The sequence below is a fragment of the Oratosquilla oratoria genome, chromosome 12 (assembly GCF_046742065.1).
Source record: "Oratosquilla oratoria isolate Oo_2021 chromosome 12, ASM4674206v1, whole genome shotgun sequence".
Taxonomy (NCBI): domain Eukaryota; kingdom Metazoa; phylum Arthropoda; class Malacostraca; order Stomatopoda; family Squillidae; genus Oratosquilla; species Oratosquilla oratoria.
In genome coordinates, this window is record NC_134788.1 from 32,805,180 (window position 1) to 32,820,967 (window position 15,788).

Consider the following 15,788-nt stretch of genomic DNA (forward strand, 5'->3'; position numbering starts at 1 on the left):
ATATATATGTGTGTGTGTGTGTGTGTGTGCGTGCGTGTGTGTGTGTGTACATGTATATTAATTGGAGAGTCTTCAATTATGAATGAATGTTGTAACTCTAATCTGTAGAGATGAGATGTCACTGAAATTCCTAAAATAATGACTATGTAAACCTTAATCAATACCCCATGTGAGGGCTATTGAAATAAGATGTCTACCCCCACAGAATAGCAGGTACACTGTATCTAGTTGTTGGCTGGGTGAACAATTATTTTGGCGGATCTATGTGGATTTCAAGATTTGGTTGTGTAGCATTTACGTCTTATTAATGTCGAATTGTTGTTTCAGTCATGTTGATTTGAAGAATTGGCAGTGAATTATGTCAGTATTTATAATCTTATGCCTTAGTATTTGGATTCTGTTTAATGTATTAGTTAATAATTGTTTCTCTTGTATATGTATTTATTAGCTTGCTTGTATTTTTATTGATATATTTGTATATACCTACTGGTACATATTTGTATTTATTCTTACAGTATCTATTAGTCTTTGGATATCTTAGGAGTGAGATTATGTGTAAAAACTGGTATTTGAGTATTTTGCATGATGATGGCTGGAGAGTAGTGCTGCTTGGATAGTTTGTATAACGCTGTGGAGAGTTGGAGACTGACGGTGCTTCCAAGGTGGCGGTAGCTGGGTGTCTGACTTGATGACTTGTGTCACGGGTGGATGGAGGGGGTGGAGCGGGTGGAGGTGGTTGGGGTGGTCCCTGTTGTGATGCATGCCGTGGAGTGTGTGGGTGGATGGTCGAGGTGGATAGTGTTGAGGTCACCCAAGGCGTCTACGCTCGACCGACGCGATAGCGTGGAGGGTCGAGGTGGAGGGTAGAAGTGGTTAGAGTGTTCAGGTCACTCATGGCGGCTACGCTCAACCGACGCGATAGCGTGGAGGGTTTGTCTGCCTCTGGCTGACGAGAAGTTCCTGGCAGGTTCCGTACATGAAGGTCTAAAAAGATTAAGGGAAATTAGCAGGTGGTTATGCTTGACACTCACGGGAGTGGGGTGGGTTGGTTTTGTTGGAGTGGGAAGAGTTATTGTGAGGGTGTTTCGGAATGCGCGTGATTACGTTGATTGTCTGGCGAGGTTGGTTGGGGGTGGAGTAGGTAGAAGTGTATTTTTTTTTTCTTTTTTTGAAGGGAACGGTGTAGATGGGCGGTGTGTGTGGGTACTTGTCCCTGCTTCGGGCGGAGGGAAGTGGTCGAGCGGTTGGAGGTGGTTGGTTGGTTTGAAGTAGGTGCGCGTAGGTTGAAGTCCTGTGGCTAGCTGCCTCGATTCCGAGGGCTTCATTGAAGTCTTGAAGTCGATGTGTTAGGATTGATGCGTTGCACTGGGAGTTATTATGACTTGATTGGCGTTTGATGCGATGATACGTTGAGTTGATTGAAGTACTGAATGTTGTATTGCTGGGGATCACTGCTCTAGGTTGACGATTCTGGTCGAGAAACCGGGCGGTCGCTCCTACTCAGACACGCTACGGAGGGGGTAATGTGGGGAGTCGAGGACATGTCTCTTCTAATTAGTCAGTGGTCACTCATCTGATTGGTAGCAAACTGCCACCAGGTGGTTTGAAATAGAATGCCTTATCGATTTCACCACCGACTCTCTCCAAGATGGCTACAGAGGCAGGTTTCACCTGTGAGGTCGGCAGACGTTTCTCGCAGTCGGCAGACTTGGTCAGGCGATGACGGCAGTCGAGCTGCTGGGGTTGAGCTGGCAGACGGTAGACGTTCTGGCAGTCGGGTCGGCGAGCTGGCAGATGGCAGCTAACGGCAATTGGGCTGGCGTGGCTTGTCGTGGACAGCAGACGGGTGTGGTAGTGGACAAGCGGCTTGGCAGGTGATCCCACCGCTGCCGCCCATGTGTACCAGGTTGGGGCTACACAACGGGCCTAGCGGGGTCAGATAAACCTTCTTCGCTTTTTTTGGTTTATTGGCAGGTACTTGTGGGTATGTCTTCAGGTTGGAATGTAACCTCCCAAGGAGAGTCTAGGGAGAGTGTCTCCCCTGGCTCCTCTCTGTGGCGAACGCAGTCGCCTCGTTATATACAGTATTAAGCCTAGCTAAGCATGTTTGGTGTAGGTTGTCACATTGGAAATGTGTCTGTGATAGTAATATAAGTGTTAGTTGCTTTGTTAGGGGTGATATTATTCATGGTTCTGGTTAGTATGCATTGGAGTTACGACAATATAGCTTGGTATGTATGCATTATTTCCGTATCTCATACTAAGTACATACCATACAGCCAAGTCATATTATATTAAACATCAATGTTCTGCTCCTCTACTTTGAATTCTTCCTTTATTGTGAATTATTTTGAACTCTCCTTTATGTTCACTACATATTCCATGACCTCCCCTTGAGAACAACTATATCCGTTAGTATGTGTATGCATTTTAAAAAAATTAGCTTGATCAAATGATAACTTATTGAGAATACATGTTATACTTATTATCTACATAAGTTCTCATCCTTTTCATACTGCTTGACTCAGAAAAAAAATGCAAAAAGAACATTTATGTATGTTGTATGTATTCTTATATGTCACTTCAAACTGCCAAGACAAGGAAAAGAACTCACACAAATTGAACAAGGCACAAAAAAAAAAACTGAGTGTACATTTATGAAGTTTATCACCCAAGTGTGTTCTAATATATCTGTTCAGAATTCCAGATCAAGAAAATGAAGACTCACATAAAGTATTTGCTTGGCTTATCATCTGTATGTGTTCTTATGTGTCTGTTTAAAGTTGAAGGCCAAGAAAATAATGCGTCACATCAAGTACATTTACAAAATTCATCACCTATGTGAGTAGTCATATGTTGTTTCATACTGTTAAAACAAGAAAATGAAGAAATACACAAAGTGCATTTATGACCCTTAGCACCTGCATGAGTTGTCATAGTACCTCTTAAACAACTTCACCCAGGAAATGAACTCATGTAAAGACTAGGTAATACACACCCGAATAGGGCCAGGAAGATGCATTACTACTTAGTGACATGCATCTTAGATTAGTTTAAGTTCTCAAGTCAGGCCTGGTTGGGTTTGATTAGGGTATGGTGACAAACATATTTTTCCTAACGTGTAAGGTAATAGGTGTAGGATTGAATTTAAAACAACACACAGTGTTTAGCGGTAGAAAACTTGCGCTACGCGAAAGTATCCTATTGTAAGGAGTACCGAAGAGTTTGTATTCTTCGGAACAAATGTTCACAGCAGTTGTTTTGTCACATACATTTTCTACTGTATTGTTCTCTATACTTTAGTAGAGCCTGATGTTGTATCCAAGGCCTCTCATTGTTTCTTCTAGTGTCTTCCGACCGCTGTCTAAGTCTACACAAAGATTGGGTAGTCTCTCTTGCATGCCTTTTGTTGTCCGTCGCACTTGCTTCTTCAGTCTCTGTCCAGCTACATCATTTGCCAAATGTGTAGACGGCATTCATTGCTGCATGTTCAAAGCCGGTAACAATCGTCGTTGGGTCCATGGCGATGTTGAGTTATTCAGCCTTGTCCAAAATAGCAGCTAGCACTTCTTCACAGGTTTATTGGGATTTGCTTGTCATGAAGGCATACACGCAACTAACGGCAGAATCTCCAAGTGGGGCACGGATTGCATACATCTGCTGGAAGAGAGTTGGTGCAGCTTCAAAAGTGCCGTCCACATACCATGTGTCGGATTTGGCTAGATGACGCGGTCCATCATTAGATGCAAACACAATGCTGCGGTTCTGTGCTTTGTTTCCATTGTCGTAGATGAGGAAAGGTTTAGGATTTGTTCCACCGGTCGTCTTCTAAGGCCGATGGTGCCCGTGGGCGCGCAGCTTGTCATTTCTGACGGATACTTCTTTCAACGGTGTCTAACTGACCAAGAGCCTGTCTTCCCCCAACACTTATTCCATTCATGTGGTCAATCAGCACCTGACTAGTACTTGCCCTGTTGGTTGCTGAATTGGCCAGGATGGTCTGCCGGACACAAGCAGCTCCTACATCAGAATCACTAGGTGGATGGCAATGATCAGTTGATGAAATCATTGTTTGGATTTCCAAGTCAGTGGTGGCTTTTCCTTGGCATGACTCCGATGTTCTTTTAGAACATTCCCATCGTATAGTCTTGGAGCTGGTAGCCTTCTTGGTATACATAGGGCCAAGGTAGCATAACTTTTGTCCAACCTTGTTGTTGCGTATGATCTACATGATGATCCAGTGACACAACAACATTTGATCGCTGCCATAGAGGGGATTTACACGGTCTAACGGTCTAACGCGGTTCGACAGGCACGCGTTTAAAGTGATGTGTGAATGTGTGAACGGGGTATTTGGTTGTCGAACAGTGTGTTCGACAACCAAATACCCCGTTCACACATCATCACTTTAAACACGTCTGTCGAACCACTCATAGGGGAGCTCGCAGGGGAAAATATTTCCTGTTTTTTTTGTCAGCTTCGCTTATTATGGAAGTTTTGAGCTGGGTTTTTGTCCATTGGGTTTTTGTCCGTTGGATTTTTGTCCGTACCCCTTTTTTTGTGGTTCTTGGGATAACCAATGGTCAAGCGTATAGCCTACATGTATTCACTGTTTGGCAGGTATTTTTCTGTTCTTTCCCAATAACAAGAGCTTTTTAATTTTTATTTTGTGTTCTAAGTATTTTATTTTCCTATGTAATTCCATATCAATGATATATCGCTACAGATAAATGATAATGACAATCTTTAGTTTACAAAATAATATACGACACTCGTTTTCTTTGTGTCTCCGTCATCTTTGTTTACATTCTCCATTAATGACCCTGGGAGGAGAGGCTGTTTTCACCTCGTTCAAAGTTATTCCGTCCCATTATTGTTGCAGGTCAGATGGATCTCTGCTGAGGCCTCTTTAGGGACGATACAGCTCCTGTACCTTACAACAGTGGCTTAATCCTGCTTCATAAGGTTGTATGTATGGTGAGAAATGCATTTTTTCCTGTGTTAGAATGGCTGTAGTTGTGGATTAAGTCTGCAATCAAATTATCAATGTAGTCAGCTCGGTCCGGTTTACCATATACTGTAGAATTGGAATCCGAAGTATGCGTCAGTATATGTGAGGGATGTAGGATAATGGCAACAGAGAAGACAAAGACTGAACGAGCATGATCCTTGGGACAGGAGAATGAATACAGTCTTTGTCACGCGAGCAAGGAATAATATACGATTTGTACTTGGTATAAATCGATACAGAGATGTACTGATGGCGAAAAACTATTTGTTTGTTGTCTAGCATTATGTAATCAGAGGAACTCAACATTGTTTTCATTCGTATCTTGATTGTATTATTGAAAATTAATTCTTATACTTTTAGTATTCTGGAATAATGGTAGAATCCACAGAAGTCAGAACCCTTGTGGACAACAATTTTAATTACTATAGTCTAAAATAGGAAAATAGATTAAATATATATTTTCATGTGATGAAATATGTGTTAGACTGCATAAGATAATGGTGATAATATAAATAAATATGAGGTGCTTCATGAAATATGGTGATAACTTCAATACACTGAACCCATTTGGAAATAATCAGCATGTGAGGACAGGGCATTTACTAGTACAATAAAGGCACTGTCCTCACATAATGTTTCTTTAGAAAGACTTGTCAGCAACTGCCACTTTCATATAAACCAAATTAATCTATCAAGTAGGTTGACCCATTACATACATCCTTTTTTATAATTATTGGGATTATGTCAAGATTAACAAACCCAACATTTTTAAAATGTTATTCTAAATTTTACCCTTTAACTAAATTAGGTAAGGTTATGTTAGGTAATTTAGATTTATTTGCAGAAGGTTATGAAAGATTTAATATAAGGATAGAATTTAGAATAATATTTTAAAAATGTTGGGTTTGCAAATATTAACATGATCCAATTATTGTACACCATATCTATTCCCTGCAGATGGTAAATGTACCACTTGGGGTACATGTACCCCCAGTGCTACATTTTCAATTTTATCACAAATTCTGTAGAAATATCATTTTGGCTTGTATGTGACATTATTTTGCTTTATTTTTTTGTTAATAGATATTTGTTATGTATTTGTATTTTTGGATTTTATAGCAAATCTTAAATTATATTACATCTAGTTTCTATATTTTGTTATGTTGTATCTTTGTATAAATGAAACTAAGGAAATAATCAGATTGAAATAGATATTTGGGATGATGACTTAAGGGTCTACCAACATTTCTTGACACATTTTCCTCAGTTTAGAGACTGGCGATATCACAGATTTTTTTTTTTTTTTTCCTGCTCTAGTTTCAAGGTATCAAGTACCTTGATATCTGACTTGCTACTTCGATCTTCTTGACAAATAATGTAATGGAAACAAAATCATATTTTACAGGAAGTTTTAACAGCACAGAGTGATTTAGTGAGCATATTGGACACTAGAAAGTGGAATAATTATTATGTTAAATCTTAATGCATCATATGACCCTAGTTTAGATTACTTTTCACTAGACAATCTAAAATGTACAGATATTTTGAGAAATTATGTTCAAATGGCTGAAAAATGATCTCACGATCAGAATAGTGGACATAAAATGCCAACAGAAAGTCACAAACCAGAAAACTTAACTAAAGAGGAAGTATACAAGAAAGTATGCTAGGTTCAACATAATTCAAAATGATAGACTTGTCTCAAATAGAATATAAGCATAATGTGAACTCGTTCATAAGATGATATCAATTTTTATTTTCCAATTAAAGACACCAAGAATACAAAACAAAATGGAACAAATAATGTCCGACATGATGAAATGAACAAATAAGATTTAGACACAGAAGATCGTGTGCCACTAATATTTTTTTGATCATTTCCTTACCCAGGTACTTGAAGGCCACCTTCATTGATCTCAACAAATTGTATGTTTCTCCGACTATTTTATTTATATGTTCATCTGGCAACATGTCTTTGGTGATGATTACTCCTAGGTCCCTTTCAGAATTCACTTTCTTTACTTCAATTCTATACTGTCCTGTTATTCTCTTGCCTTTTCCAAATTCAATTATACTGCACTTCTTGATGTTGAATTGTACTTCTCATCTCTTGCTCCACTCTGACACTTTGTTCAGATCCTTCTGCAATGAGTCACAATCTATTTCAGAGTTTATTCTCTTTAATAATTTTGCGTCATCTGCAAAGCAGTTCATGTAACTGTCAATGCCCTCATCCATGTCATTTACATATATAGCAAACATTATCAGAGCTAATACTGACCCCTGTGGGACGCCACTACTCATTTCTTCCCATTTTGAATATTTGTCTATGAGCACCACTCATTTTTCATCCATGTAGGAAGTCCTCCATCCAATCCGATAGTTTTCCTTGTATGCCTCCTATTGCTTCCAGTTTATATAGTAATTTTCTGTGATGTACCTTATCAAATGCCTTTTGTAGGTCTAGGAATGCACAGTCTACCCGGCCATCTCTTTTCTGCAATATATCCATCAATCTTGAATAGAAACAAATTAAATTATGTGGAATGTTACTTGTTTTCCTGCCAACCATGAGGTTAGAGGAGTGGGGGAGGTGTTACCGAAAAACAAAACAAAATTGTTTGCTGTAGAAGTACATACATATATATATCAAAGGATTTTTCCCACTTACAAGGGAGGTAGTCAAAAAACAAAGGCATAAAAACTATCCCCCACCCATTCCATCCCTAATACACTCCACTCCCCTCCACCCTCCCTCATATCTTAGCACCTCCTGGATGACGGGTCATCCCTGCATCTTGTCCACTGCCCTGGGTCAGAAGCAGTGTCACAAGACACAGCACATCCACAGCAAGGCCGCTTCATTAAATCGGTGACCCACCCTCCTCTCCGTCCTTTCATGCAGAAAAGGAGAAGAGTGGGGGAAATCCCTTCAGGCTGCATCAAATTTTTCTCACACATACTACCTCTACCCCCATCCATTCCACCTCATACATCACAACATCATCCATATAGTACCATTTTCCATTCACCCCTGTCTTTTGTCCTTTCCCATCCTTCCTCAACAGACATTCCCCTCTTCCCCAAAGCCCCTTTCACCCCATCCATCCATCTCATACTAGGTCGCCCCCTCATGTTCACTTCCTCCACATCTGCCATCCATACCTCTTTTACTAGTCTTTCTTCACTCATTCTTTCCATGTGTCCATACCATCCCAATACTCTTTCATCCACCCTATCTCCCAACTCCCTTACCATCCTGTTCTCATCCTCACCTCATTTCTCACTCTATCCAGCCTAGTAACCCCCGTCATACTTCTCAGACACCTCATCTCAAACACATTCAAACTCCTTCCCTCTTCCTCTCTTATGTTCCATGTTTCTGCTCCATACAGTGCTGTTGGCACAATCACTCCTTCAGACAATCTCCTCTTAGCATCCATTCCCAAATGTCTATTTATCATTACACTTTTTAATCCACCAAGGCATTTACTTGCTTCTCTCAATCTAGATTCTACCTCCACCTTCACTCCTCCCTTTCCTGCCACATTCGCACCCAGGTATCTAAAACTATCTGCTTCCTCCAGTCACTCTCCCTTAATGCTCACTTCCAGTCTGCGGCCACTTTCACCCCTTGTACATCTCATCACCTTACTTTTACCCACATTTATCTTCAACTTTCTTCTTTCACACACTCTCCTAAACTCTGTCACCAACTTCCTCAATCCCTCTTCTGATCCTGCTACAAGCACAGTGTTGTCCACAAACAACAGCTGGCTCACCTCCCACTTTTCTCCATTTTCTTTAACCATCTCCAATCCCTGACCCACCACCCTTGCATTTACCTCTCGCACCACCCCATCCATGTATAAGTTGAACAGCTAGGGCAACATAACATATCCCTGACGAAGTCAAACCTTTACTTCGAACCACTCACTCTCTCCATTTCTAATCCTAACACATGCTCTACTGCTCTCGTAAAAGCTCTTGACAGCTAAAAGCTTTCCTCCTATCCCATATATCTGCAAAACCTCCCACAGTGCCTTCCTGTCTACCCTGTTGTAAGCCTTTTCCAGATCCATAAAAGCCCCCAAAACATCCTTACCTTTTCCTATAGGTTTCTCACATATTTGTCTTACCACAAAAATCTGATCTATGCAACCTGTACCTGTCCTAAATCCACACTGTTCCTCACCAATTACTCCCTCTGTTCCTCTCCTAATCCTCTCAATCAAAATCCTCCCATAAGCCTTTGCAACTACACTTAACAAGCTAATCCCACTGAAACTACTGCATTCACACTTGTCCCCTTTTCCCTTGTAGAGTGGAACTATACAGGCACTCCTCCAGTCTTCTGGCACTCTACCCTCTCTCCAACAAACATTAAATAACCTAACCAGCCAGTCCACCATCACTGTACCTCCTTTTTTTAGACATTCTGCATGACATCCATCCAGACCATGTGCCTTACCTGCTCTCATTATCTTGATAACTTCCTTCACTTTATCCTTCCTTATTTCTCCTCCATTTTCCTCACTCATCAGTCATTTTCTTAGCACTTTCCACTGCAACTATCTTTCCCTCCCTACCCTCCTTCACATTTAGCAACTCCCTAAAATACTCTGCCCATCTTCCTCTTACTGCCTTCTCTTCCATCATCATCTCTCCATGTGCACCTTTTACCTTTTCTTCTCTACTTGATTCGCCTCCTCTTCCTCTCTTAATTTCTTTCCAAAACATCTTTTTATTACTTTCAACATTTTCTGCCATACTCTTACCCCACTTCACATCTGCTCTCCTCTTTGCCTCCTTTACCTTTTGCTTTACTTCTCTTCTCTTTTCTTTGTACCTCTGATATGACTCCCTCATCCTATTTTGTAACCAATCTGTGAAAGCTCGCTTCTTCTCTTCTACAACCTTCTTTGTTTCCTTATCCCACCACTCACTTCCCTTCCTTCTATTTCCTCCTGTCCTTCTTGTTCCACACACCATCTTTGTACACATTGTGACTCCCTCCTTGAACTATCCTCATTCCGCCTCCACTACATTGACATTCTTCCCTAATCCCTTCATGCACTCATTTGAATCTATCCAAAAAGCCTCTCTTTCTTCTATACTCTTCTCACTACCAGGCCCATATGCACTTACAAAAACACACATCTCCTTTCCTAGTTTCATCTTCATCCACATTAACCTTGAAGAAACCTCCCTACACTCCACCACACGTTTATCTATCTCTTCACTTACTAGTATAGCCACCCCTTCTCTCCCTCGCCCTCTCTTCACTCCTGAGAACCTCCCAATTACACTCCCAAATTCATACTCGCCCTTCCCTCTCATCTTAGATTCACTCAAAGCCAACACATCCATCTTTCTTCTCACAAACATACTACCTATCTCTTCCCTTTTACTTTCATCTGTACCACATCCACGCACATTAAAAGACCCAAACCATAGGGTGCTGGTTAGAAAACTCCTAGACCCTCTTATGCCTTTACTTTTTTTAGTTATGTCCTCTGTGGGACTACAGGGAGAAGGATGCCTGGCCCCAATCCCCGTCCCGTTTTTCTCGCCTCTTACGATTCAAGTGAGAATAATTAGTGGAGGCATTCTTTTCCCCCACCACAGGGTAGGCGAAACAAGGAAATGAAATTTAGAGAAATGGTACTAGACAGCAACAAGGGGTTGGGGGACAGCATAACGGAGGGACAGTAGTAGCATAATAAAAGTTTCATTATTTCTCTATGAACAGAGTCCTCCTCTATAACAGACAAAATGATGTGTGTCTCTGATCCGTAGGGGCGCCCCATATAGACCCTAAAGTATCAACTACATGCTACTTTGCCATAACGTTGATTTGTAACACCGTTGAATGGTGTGTGTAGTGGTCCTATGCAAAAATTTGTCAAAGATTAGTTATTTCCAACTGTGCTGATGTATGCTATAATATACACCAATCTCTTTTCTTCCTGTCCTCTGCAGTATTTATTCAACCACACTTTTTCCGTATTATGTTCTGTAATGATTCAACTTCCGTTTCTTTTTTCTGTGAGACTCCATAATTTTTAATGCTTGTTCTACCTCTTCTTCCTTTAAGCTATGTAATATGAGTTGGTTGTTCCCATCCCAACTGCATTTTGGTTAATGCCCCACTATATTTGTATACACTCGTGCCGTGTTACTCTTATTACATGTTCTTAACAAGTTAAATGTCAAAGTTATATATTTTTTCTTTCAGGACGAGGGTAGATATCTACATTTCCTTGAAAAAAGTATCCGAAGATCCCGTATATTCTTCATACATTAAAGAAAATCTGGTGTGACCTGTGTGACTCAGCTTTCTCAGGAAAGAGTGCTCTTAAGTATCACATGATGACCCTCACTGGAGAATAGCGTTTCAAGTGTAACATGTGCCATGCAGCTTACTCAACAAAGTAACACATGATGGCCAACACTGGAAAGAAGCCTTTCAATTGTGACATATGCGATGCGGCTTTCTCACGAAAGAGTACTCTCAAATCTCACGTGATGACCCACACTGGAGAGAAGCCTTTCAAGTGTGACCTGTGTGATGCAGCCTACTCATCTAAGAATAATCTCAAAGATCATATGTTGACCCACACTGGAGAGAAGCCCTTCAAATGTAACCTATGTATTGCAGCTTTCATAACAAAGGGTGCTCTCAAATATCACATGATGACCCACACTGGAGAAAAACCCTTCAGTTGTGACCTATGCGATGCGGCTTTCATAAACAGGGGTACTCTCAAGCAACACATGATCACCCACACTGGAGAGAAGCCTTTCAAGTGTGATCTATGTGATGCTGCTTTTTCACGAAAGAATGTTCTCAAATCTCACGTGATGACCCACACTGGAGAGAAGCCCTTTAAGTGTGACCTATGCACTGCAGCTTTTTTAGATAAGGGTAATCTCAAGCAACACGTGATGATCCACACTGGAGTAAGAGAAAAGTCTTTCAATTGTGACATATGTGATAAAGCTTTTACAAGAAAGAATGATCTCAAGCGACACATGATGACCCACACTGGGGAAAAGCCCTTCAATTGTGACCTGTGCGATGCAGCTTTCTCACAAATAAGTGCCCTCAAACAACACGTGACGACCCACACAGGAGAGAAGCCTTTCAAGTGTGACCTGTGTGATGCGGCTTTTCCACGAAAGGGTCATCTCAAATCTCACATTATGACTCACACTGGAGAGAAGCCTTTCAAGTGTGACCTGTGTGATGCAGCTTTTTCACATAAGAGTGTTCTCAAATATCACATTATGACTCACACTGGAGAGAAGACATTTAAGTGTGACCTATGCGATTCAGCTTTCAGAGTAAAGGGTGATCTCAACCGACACATGAAGACCCACGCTGGAGGAGAATAGCCTTTTATTTGAAACCTGTTTGATGCAGCTTTCTCTGGAAAGCATGCTCTCAAACGCCACGCTGGAGAGAAACGTTTCAAGTTTGACTTGTGTAATGCAGTTTTCTTGGGAAAGAGTGCTCTGAAATATCACATGATGATCCACATTGGAGAAAAGTCTTTTGAGTGTAATATGTGCGATGCAGCTTTCTCACGAAAAAGTTTTCTAAAATGACACATGACCCACACTGGAGAGAAGCCTTTCAAGTGTGGCCTGTGCTATGCAGCTTTCTCGGGAAAGAGTGATCTCAGACATCACGTGATGACTCACACTGAAGAGAAACCTTTCTAATGTGACCTGTGTCGTGCAACTTTCTCACGAAACAGTATTCTCAGACAACACGTAGTGACCCCACTGATCTAAAAATAACTGGATCACGGATCGGTGTCCTGATTATGAGGTCGGCGGCAGCCATGTTGGTAGGACCAAAACAAACCCACGCCACGCGATTCACTGATAGCTTTCGCTCCTATATACTGGTCTGTTTTACATATTTAACAATTATTTTGCAATGCCAACTTGTGCTGCAATCAACTGCACCAACCGGAGAAAAGGTGGATGTGAGCAGTCCTTCCACACGTAAGTAAATGTTTTATTACCCAAAACATCCCGATACCCATCAACAAATGATGCGGCCATCAGGAGCCATAAAATGTTGCACACCAACTGTTTTGTTAGGTGTTGTCATGTTAATGCTTTGCATATATTATCTGTAAGAAATAGATCTGGCAGCAACCCATTTGTTACGAATGTAATCGTGGCAATAGCAGGATAAATATCTATCATTTAAAAATATCTTATAAGGCTCAAACGCTGTCCAGAGCTGTAGCTGTATAGAACCAGTTGTTCTTCCTGATTACATGTGTAGGCTTTTTCTATATTGTGAAGTGTGAGAAATTCATATTAGATGGGCTGAATTACTATTTGGGGCCCATTCAAAAATTATGTAACATTTTTTCTGGTGAAATTCAACACCCCCCACCCCATGTACTATTATGTTTCAACTCGTAAAAATTTATCCTTCTACCAGTCTCAACTACTGTTACGGAAGAGTATGATTTTTCAGGACCAAACATAGCGGGTATGTGTCTTTGTTTCTATTTAATGAATATGAACTACTAGTACTATTGTAACTGATGTATGTACATGCTTTTTACTGAACGATTTCCGTGTCAAAGTTTCTGTTTCAGGATCGATGTGAAATATAGTTTCAAAAGCACCGATGCATATCCATGTATATCACTATCGTCCAATATTTAAGGCACCTGTAATGTACTGTACACGATACAATAGCAATATTCACAATAAATACTAATGTAGGTTTTGTTCTGTAAAGATTCACTGGAGGTTTCTTGGAATATTGTGGATACGTGTATGTTTAGTGACAGGTGGAATTTGTTTGTTGAAATACATGTGTAGTTAGTTGTGTAAATAAAGTAACTGTAATCCAGTAATTAACTGTGTGCATTTCAATGACCAGATGACTAGATTTCGAAAAACGCCGAAGATGACTGCTTTTCAAGATTCGAGAGATTGAGATTATAACATGTGGTCACACTCACACACACATATGTGAAGGCCTAATTTATGCTCCGCACAAAATAATGTGCATAGGATACAACCACTGATCTACATGTTCTCTTGTTTATGTCAGTTTTAGCGTACTTGTTTGATTACTTTTATGGTCAAATACCGGTACATGTAGACATGTACTGTTTCATAAACCACAGGAAAACTTATTTACAGATCGCATCACTATCACGCAGCCTATATCAGCCACATAGGCCACGAGAGTAACACGACAGCTCCCATGACCGGCGGAGCGGTTCACACGTGCTAATGTTTTGGTACTACCAATATGGCGGCCATGTCCCGCCTGCCCGCCTCACTCCTGGGGCAGCCCACAGCCCGTATACGCTATCCAGGTGTTATACAGATCAGTGGAGCCAAGATGAGAGGGAGGGGGGGTGAATGAGAGAGGAATTATGCTTTTTGACTGGCTATCTCCCTCGTAAGGCGGAAAAAAACTCTTGATATATGTGGGTTGTATCTTTTCTGGCTTCTGTCCATGATTTCATTATGCTCTCTTGTTCTAAAACAAGATATTTTGTTAGTTTTGTCCACTTAATGATTTCAAAACTAGCAAAAACTCTGTCTTTTCAACCTTTTAATGATGGTGGGCCTGATGCTTCTTCTAGTCTCTTTGTATGACTTACCTGCAAACCTGGAAATAATTTTTTGTTGTTGTTTTCTTGTATTCTCTAGATCTTTTTTAAATATCTAATTTTGTGCAGGGACCATACCTCTGCTGCATATTCCAATCTTTGATAAGTTAGGGGCTCTTTGAGCTTTTCTTTTCTATTTCTTCATCCATACAGTGAAACTGTTTTATGTATGTCTCCTCCACAATCTTGCTAATATTTTGTCTGGTGATATGGTTTCCAAGCTGTCCCAACACTCCCAAGATATCTTTTCTCTTTCATAGTGCCATATGACCTAGATGTTGCAGAACCATAAAACATAAATGAATTTCTCCTTCATCTTTGTAATTGATCAACTTCTCATTAAGTAATTTTAATACAACAGTATTATTTTTGAGTTGTTACCCATTTCCAATACATTGTACTCTCTGGGGTTGAAATTTACTTACCAGCCTTGGCTCCAGGCAAATATTTCATCTAAATATTTCTGTGACTTTGACTTTCACTTTTCACATAACCTTTGTATGTACACATTTTTGCATCCACTACATCTAACTATATACTAAGGGCTTTCCCCCCTTACAAGGGATATAACAAAGTCAACAGGCAAGTACCCACACACTTTCTTCCCTCTGATCTTAGCTCCTCATGGATGACAGGTCATCCCTGTATCTAGCCCACTGCTCTGGGTCAGTAGCAAGACACAGAACATCCACAACAAGGCTGCTTCGCTTAATTAATGACCCCCCTCTCCATCCCCTAATGCAGAAAAAGAGATGGGGAGAAATCTGAGCTGTATCAAAATATCATTCATGCATAACTACTCCCTACATCCCATCCCCTCCCTTCCTTGTATCAAAGAATTACAAGGGTGGAGCATGCCGACAGGACACCTTTTGGTTCATATCTAGGTCGGATGAAAAAAAAAAAAAAAAAAAAAAAAAAATAAACATAATAATGATAAACATATGAATAAATAAAAACTATGATAATGTAAATGATAAGTAAAATACATAAACATATGCATAGGTATAGTTAGATAATAAACAGGTAAATAGTAAATAATAATAAATTGACAATAAATGAGAATCAATAATAAACAAACGGACAAATGATAACAAAACAAATGAAATGAAATA

The 15,788-nt window shown here is 40.3% G+C and overlaps 1 protein-coding gene across 2 annotated transcripts; it reads left to right on the plus strand.

Annotated features, from left to right (window-relative positions):
• Positions 1-4,823: 4,823 nt before the first annotated feature.
• Positions 4,824-13,876, plus strand: LOC143031292 (uncharacterized). Of its 2 annotated transcripts, none has more exons than XM_076194946.1 (2): positions 4,824-4,977; positions 11,250-13,876. In XM_076194946.1, exon 2 carries the CDS (start codon positions 11,453-11,455, stop codon positions 12,407-12,409), a length of 957 nt encoding a protein of 318 aa, XP_076051061.1. In that variant the 5' UTR covers positions 4,824-4,977; positions 11,250-11,452; the 3' UTR covers positions 12,410-13,876. The 2 variants fall into 2 exon arrangements, with proteins under 2 accessions (XP_076051061.1, XP_076051062.1); XM_076194947.1 differs by having other exon boundaries at positions 4,824-4,968.
• The last annotated feature ends 1,912 nt before the right edge of the window (positions 13,877-15,788 follow it).